Here is a 10,286-nt window from a genome sequence, read left to right as displayed (position 1 = left end):
AGGATGAAATGTGTTTGACCATCTTTCTGTCTGCTTTGTGTCTGGAATTAGTGATCTTTAATAAGACTATATACCTGCCCTCACAGACTCCTGTGAATAACTGAAGCCACCGACTTTCAAAGAGCACAGATGGATGGATGAATGACAGCTGGTCTTTGATCTGAATGCAGTTGAAGAAAGACAAGACAAACATTGCAGGTTTGAAAATACTTTAATGACAAAGACAAAAAAAAAAAGTGTTTCTTACGGCCAAGGGTATATTCAATCAAAAAGTATGGCTGAGTCAGAGTTACACTTCAGAGCATTAGTAAAAGATCTGCTGTTTATAAATCAGGACTAGGCAATTCCAGGCCTCCAGTGCCGACTTCTTGCATGTTTTATCTCCGTTCCCGTTTCAGGACACCTCAAGTCTCATCAAACTTGTATAGAAGCCCAATAACAAGCCTGGGGAGAGACCTGAAACATGCAGGACAGTGGCATTTGGGGACCAGGGTTGTTTACCTGTTACAAATCGTTTGTGCATATTGGTAGTTAGCACTGCTGCCACTCTGAGATTGTCACCAGTTTGACAACAGGCTTGGATGTGGATGTTTTCTATGTTGAGTTGGAAAGTTCAATGTGCACATTCTTCCCCAGGTGTCCTCTCACAATCCAAACACACGCATTCATTGTTAGCTGATTATTGTAATATTGCTCAGAGGTGGAGTGTTAGTTTGTTTTTCACTACTTTTCCCTACGATAGACCACCTTCACTCATAGTCAACTGGGACTGACTAAAGTACCTTATGAAAGAACAGTAGAGGATGAACCGATATAGTTCTCTATTCTAAATGCAGTTTAAAAAAGAAAAAAAATATTTACAGTTAATTGTTGTGTTGTTTTTTTGTTTGTTTTGTTTTTGATATTTTATATATTTGTGTTTGACTTGCAGTACATATTTACATTTTTTGAAACTTCTGTGTGTTTTTCTGTGGACACTAAAGCTTCATCCCACAGACCAATGGCACGTGCAACAGGATAAATTGGTTGTGTGTGTGTGCGTTTGTCGTAATAGGCTGACAAAATGTGCAGGGCGCACCTCGCCCTTCACCCGGCATCAACTGAGTCAACTGAACACAGACAAGATCTGGAGCCGAAGCTGGATGGACGCAGAAGATGGATGGTTGCAGCAGCCATTATAAACTGGCGAGGGCTCGGTTCCACCTTTTCAGCCATTCAGCGTAAGTTCTTCCTCTTTCAGATTTCCATGGTTGGGCATGCTTAGCTGGCTGACGCAGCCTAGATAAAAGAGACACAGAAAACCAGGTGTTAAATAAACATGTGGTTCCAATGTTCATACAGAATATGGACACCTTTTAGAAAACACACTGAACAAACATGAAGTAGAATTACCAGCATTTTACCAGACCAAAAACATCTAATTATTATAATATTATATAATAATATATTTTAATTAATTGTGAAGGTTTACTTTCAGCTGAGGAAACGGTTTTCTTTTTGGTTGATGCTGAGACCATTCAAACAGTTTTCTCCGAATTAAACCCAGCCACCTGCCCTATAGATCCATCCAAACAACGCTTTCAAACATTTTATGGATGCTTTGAAATTTAACTTTCAGAAACATTGTTCTTTTGAGACTTTAAGAACTTTTCCTATGGCCTTTAAAAGGGGTGTAGTGAAAATCCCTCCTGAAAAAGAACAGCTTAGATCCTGACAATTTTAATAACTAGTGACCTGTGTTCACCCTACCATTTTCAAGCAAACTTTAAGAGAAACTTGAATGACTTTTTAAGAAGAAACAATGTTTTTGAGGAATAGCAGTGTGGATTCAAGATTAAAACAGTACGGAGATGTTCTTGATTTAAAAAAAAAAAAAAATCAAAATTATAAATTACCTCAGTTACAATGTGGACTCGAGACTTCTATCTGGTAAGTGCAGCCTCTGACACAGTAGATCGCCACATTCTTTAAACAGACTGAGGCCAGTCGGTTCAGCTCCTAATTCTCAGATCGAAATTTTTTGGTGACTGGAAATGGATTCCTAGGAGTCCATGAAGTGAAATGCTGCATGTCCCAAGGCTTAATCTTGGGCCCTGTGTTTTTTAATTTGCTTTACTTGTCTCCCGATAACATGGAACCAAACCCTGTTTGTTTGTTTTTTTTTCCCTTTTTAATATCAAATATTGGAGAGAAGAACACTTTAAAGCTCAACCAAGACAAGACTGGATTTAGTCAATCCTGAGGCTAACACAGGTTGCTGACTTGTTCAGATGCTTTCACTGACAATTTTTGTATTTTTTGACTGAGCTGATTTTTATTCAATTTGAAAAATATGTTTGCTTTAAATATATCAAGCACTTTGTGCTTTAATGTATCAAAAGTCCCATCCCCCAAAAAAATTAGATGGATACTATCTTTTTGACCATTTCAAGAAATGTGAAAAACTGTTGGCTTTGCAGAATTAGATTTTGTGAAACTGCATAAAATGTTGACTCATGTCAGTTTGGTCATTCAGACAAACTCGAGTTAAACAACTTTTAGATAGCGACACCAAACTTATGTACACTGCAAATTTTGGAATTGTACTTCATCCGTTGAAACAACAATGCATCTATCTATAAGCTGACTAAGTTCAGCATGAGCTGTCTGAGCAATGATTTGCTACATTCATGTCAACTTCTAGTTCAGCTCAAGACTCGGTGAAAACAAGAAGTGTGCAGTCAAAGAGGGTGACGCCACATCTTAAGACGTAGAGATCAAGCTGTTAAAATGCAAATATAGTGTGAAAATTATTTCTAATCTTTTAAAATGAGCTACGTCCTTCAGAAACATGACTCACCAAATACTCATGAAAAATTCCAATCTGCACTTCAAACGATGGGAAGTCTGAAGAAAGTGGACAAGGTAGTTGGCTTTAAATGTCACTGACTTCAAGTGCTTTGCATCTGCTTCTGTCAAGCGGGACAGGCAATCTGTGAAGCAAAATGACCACAAAATACTACTGTCACTAAAACTTTTACATATTCATTCAACAGTTTTTTTGCACAGGTAATGCAGCTTTGTGTAATGATTCTGATAGCATCTCATTTATTCATCATTACCGCTGTCATCACATGAGCTCAGCCACGGAGCCATTTCGATTGTTTTCTGCAGATTTTTGGAGGAAAGCTTCATATTACAGTGCAGCCAACGCAACTCAAGCTGTTTGGAGTATAAGCTGGCCCACAATTCCTGGGGAGTCTAAAGGGTGAGAATTAAAAGAAAAATCAGCTTGCATCAAAGTCAGACAAACAAAAACAAAACAGTTTGTTTATTTCTGACAGCCCACAAATACAACAACTGAACGTAAATTCATAAAATCATAAACGAGTTGAGGAAGTGTCCAGCACTTTTGGGTGGTAGGCCTGACCTATCGATTGTGCGGCACAAGGAATGGATCCTGAATTAGTAAAAACAAACAAACAAGCAAACAAATAAATAAAATATAAAATTCACCAGTTGCACAAATCACCAAAAAAAGAACTTCACTGGGGAGCTGCTGCGAAAAAAAAAAAAAATAAATAAAATAAAATAAAATAAAATAATAATAATAATCTGCAGAGAATGCAAAAAACACGTTTCGATCAAAATCTCCACCCCCTCAGGAGCCGTGAGCCGCTGACGGGAGGCAGTGCTCTCTTCATGTTTTCTGTCACTGTGGTCAGCTCTGTCAAACCTGTGGTCTGTGGGCCAAACCCAGGACACTGAGGGTCCTGTCTGGCCTGTGAGTTGGCTGTGACTCATTGTTTTATTTTAAGTTGCAGCAGGATACACGAGACATTTTACTGTATTTTCCACCAGGATACCAAGTTTCAAATTGGCATAATGTTGAAAATGCACTTATTTAATAGACACTACATGCATACATTCTATTTCTTTTTTTTGCACTGAAACATTTTGACTTGTGGATGTTTGTGCATTATTGTGCTGTCATTTCAGTGGTCTGACCACCCTCTGGTTTCTATCTGAACTCAAATGAGTTTGACACAGCTGGTTTAAACCCTACAAAAATGTCTGTTTTTTGACTGCACACCACTTTTTTTCACGACCTTTCTGCATTTATTTTGTGCAACTGATAGATGTTTTATAAGTCCCCATGTTGCAGTTTGTTAATGACTTTGACCCAGAATTGTATATGGGATAAAAACTTAATTGAGGAAAAAAATATCAAGTTTACATTTTACACTACTTTAAGAAAAAAATGTTGAGAGATCAGTTTTAGGTCATCTCACACAGCACAGCTCTCCAAGTACTACCATTATGGCTGACTTGAACATACTGTAGCAGAGGTATACCCTATTAGCTATGAACTTACAACTTACATATATACTTATTGAAAATATACATTTCGAGTTTTATATTTTTTCATAATAAGTGATGTTATTTTGATCGCTGTATGCTTTCTAATTACCATAATTTTGTTGATATTTATGACTTGCCCTCATGTACTACTAGAGGAAGTATTCCAGAATCACAGTTCTATAGCATTGATTTGGGGAAAAAAAGGACAAAGAAGGAATTACTTCTTCAGCTATAATCATAAGTAAACACTCACCTTGTACAGAGGGAATTTCAGCTTCTGACACAAGCAGTTGAAGGCTTGAGATTGCAAGTGATTGATCGATAGCTGCAACGCAGGAATTCTTCGTTCTCTGAAAAAATATGAAAGGAAAAAAAATTCATTCAGCAGTTGTCAATTTGTGATGAAGATGATAATTAGAAATATTTTTCTTTCATGTACTTAACAGTAAAATATTTTGGCTTACAGCAGCTGGAGGCACAGATGGCTAACTGATGGTCAGGGATGGTTGACTAAAGGATGTTTTACTTTGCTGCTTATGCTCTCTGTTCATTTATAGCATCTCAATACATAGAACAATCCAACACAAAGTGGTGTGAGGGAACCCAAGTTGGAAAAGTGCTTTGAGTAACCCTGTGATTTATTGTCACTACAAACTTAAGACAATTTTGGAATATACCTACTGAACAGAGAGAGACGCATCAAGAAAAAGAAATGTCTTACCCTTCTACATTCCTGCGGTCCAATGAAGTAAGAGGCGTTATTTGCAGTTGTCTGGCCTCCTTAACAATGGCGTTCTTCTGAAGTCTGGCTGAAGTGATGATGTCTTCAATAAGTCGCACAAGCTTTGTATGGATCAGTTCTTGTAGCTGAAACAAAACAGAAGGATTTGAATCCAAAAGTCATCTTACAAAGTGTATGTAACATTTGGGGGAAAAGAAAAAAAAAAATCAGTCCTTTTGAATTTTTCAGACCTCGGTGTGAAAATGAACTATCTGTGTCCTGAACATCAAGATCGTTTCATTTCCGTTTTTGATCACCTTCTTTGATTTCTTCTGTAGAGACAGAATAGTACAGCATCTGTTTTTAAAGTGATACAGTATTGCAGAAATAGTGACATGCATGCCGATCAGATTACTCATCTGTTTTTGTCATACAAGTACTAAGCACAAATATCTTGTACCACATTTATAAATGATGCTGTATGAAAAAAAAGAAACCTTAAAGACTCACCAGTTTCTGTGTTAGGGCCACTACACAGCCGTGCTTCATGCGGAGGTGTTTTTGTGGCTCACATTCAATAGATTGTTCAAGTTCCTTGCCGCATTTTTTGATGTGATCTCTGATTTCTGCACGCATTACACGATGCAGGTCCACCTTGAAAACTAACCTAATCATAAAATGGAAACCAACATATTAAAAAAAAATTAATAAATCACACAATTTGCACTATATAGAAAGGAAAGTATCAACGAATATGAAAACAAATATGTTTGTTTTGTGTCTAACTTTGAAAAGTTCTCCAACTCAGAATGGAATTTAAGTAATTGGACATACAGTGTTGAAGAATCATTGGGAAACTGGTCTGATATCTTCTTCTGAGCCTCCTTCTCACAGGACTCAAGCTGATTTTTGAATGTCTGCACTCTGGAGCGAGTCTTGGCCAAGGCTACCCAAAGCTTCTTCACCCGCTTCCTAGCATCCTGCATAAAGAACACACATACAATTCCACTTACATGAAAAATATTAGGATCCACTATTTGTTTTTGGGTTTTTTTTGCAGTGGATGTTGCATATTATTACAATATATTAAATCTGAACATATGTATGGAGCACCTCGACCAGTGGATTAACCGGGGGCAGGTCTTTGTCCTCCTCTGTTGGCATGTCCAATTTGTGATCCTCTTTAAAGTCGGGCCTGAAATGAACATGCCAAATAAATGTTACATTGGAAATTTTCTATTTATACAGTCTTAGACATTAGAATGAACAAAACTGCATGAAGAAAAATTGCTTACGCCTGAGCTGATGCTCCCGTTTCCTGATCCAGAGAAGCCGTTTTCTGCTTCAGGTCGAATTGCTCTTTTAGAGCAAAATGTCTCAATGATGCCAGAAGATGGCTTGGTAGGTAATTACCCCACACATTCTAAAGATAAAAAATAAATGTCACTAAATGTTGAGCAAATGACCATAAATGTAAAGGTGTAAAGGAACTTTTAGTACAAGGTGACCACAGTAGACCAACCTGCACATCATCCAGCCACTTTGTCATTGTAGCGTCCTGTATCGCAGTGTTTCTGAAAGGGCAAAAATAAAGAAGTGACTGAACAATGACAATTACTTTAAACAGAATTATTATCAATTTGTTTAAAAGTGGAAACAATAAAACCCTTACTTTATTGCTTCAATACATTTCGCATTTTGCTTTGAATTCTGTAAGAAGTTGTCTCTCAGCATTGTGACTTCACTCTGACAGGAGAAAAAAATAAATTTCTTGTGTTATGAGCTGATAGGATATACAGATTTGATTTCAGTTCTATGTAAATGTTTATGTATTGGAATAGTTTTTTTTTATGAATTTCAATGTAGTTAAAACCAGCAGGCCGACAATTCACGTCAGTATGTCTTTCAGCCAACTTCAGTAACATACGGTTGAAAATGGCGCACATACGTAATATACCAGCAGAAACTCAAGGTGCGTCTCTCCAAATGCAATTATTACCATTTTTATAAAGTATCAGCTGCCTTAAATATCTCTGACCATGACTCAGTTATTCATCCCTCAATCAGAAGTTTGCTGTTTCGATTGCCCATCTGTTCACATCAAGGTGTGCTTGAGCAAGATACTAAAGCCCTAACGTCTTGTAATTGATGGACCTAGCATCTCCACTTTGGCAGCTGCCTCCACTGGTATGGACTTCTGTCACAGTTCAGTGTTATTTACTGCGTTTTATGTTTGAAACATTTTGAACAGTAACACAAATACTACTGTTTCAGGTTAAAATTTAATACAGACAATTTTGGATATGTCTTACCAGAACTGGTGGTTCAAGTACCACATTCCCTTGAGGTTGCTCATAATCGCCATAATTCTCAAAGTAAAACAGATCTCCAGAGGATGCAAATCTGTGGCACACATACAAGCACACTCAGTCTTCAAAACTACATCATTTATGACATGTCTGTAATGATCCCATTTTTTCATTTTGATCTCGAAAGTTTGAGTAGTTCTGCTTACTGATCCATCTTTTCCAGAACAGCACATTTTTCACTAGTCTTTTGCGTATAATCAGTGAGCATCTTGTGGCAGGAAACGCAGCAAAGCCAGAAGTCATAAAGAAGCATCTCTTTCAATTTGTAGTCCTTCACCTTGGCCCACATAGACTGAAGTCTGTCCTCTGTGTAAAAGCAAAATAGTTTGAGCAACATCAATTAGGCATATAGCAGAACGTTCATAATTCATTCAGAAAAGCATAACGATGTCTCCAGCTATTAAAGTGTCAAGAATCATGTAAGTTTTCCCTTTACGGTACACTATCATTATTTGTCCAACATGCCTCACATTAAGTAAAATAGCCCAAGATTGATTTGAAAAATTATGCCAAACGCATCTCGATGTAGATGGACAAACCTTGTATGACAACTTCCTCGTCTGGTTCTTGGAATCGTGAGTCCAGTGATGTGATCTCAGTTCTTAGCAACTTTATCCTTGTTCGAAGCAGTTTTTTCTTTGCAGAATCTCTTTGTTCGCCCGCCACGTTTTTCTGAGCCTTGAAACACATCAGTAGAAAGCATTTCATGTATAATTGCACCACTTAACCATAAATCTGCTAGGTTCAAGAACTACGACTAACACCACTTAAAACTCAGATGCAACGTGAGTGTCAATTACATTGATGATGCAAAAATTTTACAGAGTTTAGCCTAAAAAGTGAGACATCTGTAAAAATGGACATGTAAAATGATAAAATCATGTCACATCAACTTCTAAACATGAGTATCTATGTGTTGCAACCATAACAGTATCATTGATAATGCTGAACAATAAATCTATGAGAAAAAAAAAAACTGAATCCCACCTCATCTCTTATATGCAATTGATACCTTAGAGATCATATTGTCAAGGAGGGAGATGATTGAATAATTAGATGTCAAATGCAACCTGTAGTAAATAGACTTCAATAATGGGAATAGATAGAGGCAACAGTGACTTATTATTTCAATGAATAGATGCTATGCTGTATGGCGGGACCCAAAAGCTACTCAAAAAGGCACACACAGCATGCACATCATACTTTAAACATTTTTTTTTTTTTTGAGACAAAATAATTAAACAAAAAAGACAGGACAAAAACAGAACAAACACAGAACAAAATAAAGACTTTAAACGTAATTACACAAGTGCCAACAGAGTACAAGTACTGACAAACTGAGTGAAAAGATGAATGTACTCTAGTGCTCACTCATGATACACAAGTGTGATTTGAAGAAAACTTCACTAATGGATGAAATAATTAAAAGCCTCTGGAAATAAAATTTTTAGTAACACCCGAAAAGGATACCACCGGAGATTTCCACGTATTATCTTCACAGTTCTGCAGGGGGAGGACAACAACAACAAACAGTCAACAGTGGCAATATGTATGTATATCTTTTCAAAGGGGCAGCATGGGGATGTAGTAGTTAGTAATGGTCCCTCACAGGCCAATGTGGAGTTTCCATGTTCTTCATGTCACTGCGCTGGTTTTTACTGGGTACTCTTCTCCCTTTTCAGTTTAAAAACATGATCTTTGAGTTAAATGGTAGTTGTAAATAGAAGACCATAATGTGTGTTGTGCAAAATCTACTTACAGACACACAAACACACCCAAGTAATTCTGCCACTATATTAACCTCCACAGCGATGATCAAGGCCTCGATGTATAAATGGGTGCTGTGACCCTGAACAGGGCAAAGCAGTATAGAGCAAAACAACTCAACCCCAGGACTCGTGGGCCACAGTCCTGCATGTTTTAGGTCTCTCCCTGTTTCAGCACATCTCAATCTAAAGATGAAGTTAAACCGCACAAAGGATTGTCTGTGTGGGTTCTGTAAGGCAGTAGTGAAATGTCCAGGTGTCCCCAACTTTCAGCAGAGTGTTGATGAGATAAACTCTGAAGCCTTAAGAAGTTTATTATTGATGGTATATACCAGGAGTGTTCAAACCTGGCCCCGTGGAGCTCTTATCCTACCTTGCAGGTGTTTAACTGTTTGCTGCGACACACCTTATAGCATTGAGGGACTGGTTATTGGGCTTTGAGTGAACTTGAGGATGTTTAAAACTCGCAGGGCAGGGGCTGCCAAGGACCAGAGCTGAACAGTGCTGGTACGGATGAAGGATAGATGAAAATAGAGTCGAGGGAGGATTATGCACTGTATTGTAAACACCACGTCAGTTCACCAGCCTCTATGTCAGGGGTCTCAAACTCCAGTCCTCGAGGGCCGCAATGTTGTTCTTACATTTGCTCAGACATGCCAGAAAAAGAAACAAGTAGTACTGACAAATTAATGTAAAGGTGAAAACCGTGACTGACCTTTGATGAAAAACACGATCGGTGACATACGTCCAAATATCTGCCCGTGGTCCAGCACAAAGCCTGAAAAATAGTGATCAAGTGGTCTGCCTTTAACAGGAAACACAGTAGATTAGACAAGCGTCTATACGCACCCTTCCAAACGGTGTTTACTGGGTAATATGTTCGGGGGCCGACCAAACTCCGTCGTCATCCACTGTTTTAACTTTTCTCGTTTTAGCTTGTAAGTCATCCTGACAGAGGTTAGCCCCGGTTAGCTACAACAGCCGGCCCTTTTCATGGGCCGCAATCCACAGTCTCTGCACGAATTCTTACAATCGACGCGACGACATCACGATCAAGCGACACGATTTGTGTGAAGCGTTCAAAAAACT

At 38.1% G+C, this 10,286-nt stretch overlaps 1 protein-coding gene across 1 annotated transcript; it reads right to left on the bottom strand.

Annotated features, from left to right (window-relative positions):
- Nucleotides 1-213: 213 nt before the first annotated feature.
- haus5 (HAUS augmin-like complex, subunit 5) lies at nt 214-10,286 on the bottom strand. The gene is made up of 19 exons (XM_030083814.1): nt 10,047-10,286; nt 9,913-9,975; nt 8,902-8,934; nt 8,419-8,443; nt 7,971-8,109; nt 7,578-7,737; nt 7,375-7,465; nt 6,735-6,808; nt 6,585-6,636; nt 6,358-6,485; nt 6,176-6,257; nt 5,897-6,042; nt 5,573-5,729; nt 5,314-5,394; nt 5,063-5,208; nt 4,595-4,691; nt 3,102-3,240; nt 2,840-2,972; nt 214-1,278 (listed from the first exon to the last, which is right to left on the bottom strand). Exons 1-19 carry the CDS (start codon nt 10,142-10,144, stop codon nt 1,176-1,178), a joined length of 1,947 nt encoding a protein of 648 aa, XP_029939674.1. The 5' UTR covers nt 10,145-10,286; the 3' UTR covers nt 214-1,175.

This window comes from Salarias fasciatus, chromosome 23, assembly GCF_902148845.1.
Source record: "Salarias fasciatus chromosome 23, fSalaFa1.1, whole genome shotgun sequence".
NCBI classification, from domain to species: domain Eukaryota; kingdom Metazoa; phylum Chordata; class Actinopteri; order Blenniiformes; family Blenniidae; genus Salarias; species Salarias fasciatus.
The sequence above is the reverse complement of the archived record's forward strand: the minus strand, read 5'-3'. Positions and strand labels throughout refer to the sequence as shown.

Coding starts and splice junctions, on each gene's coding strand:
- haus5 (XM_030083814.1), bottom strand. CDS start 10,144: ATGACTTACAAGCTAAAACGAGAAAAGTTAAAACAGTGGATGACGACG. Junction 7,738..7,970: donor CGAGGAAGTTGTCATACAAG/GTTTGTCCATCT, acceptor GCTTTTACACAG/AGGACAGACTTCAGTCTATG. Junction 3,241..4,594: donor TGAAATTCCCTCTGTACAAG/GTGAGTGTTTAC, acceptor CTCACCCTTTAG/ACTCCCCAGGAATTGTGGGC.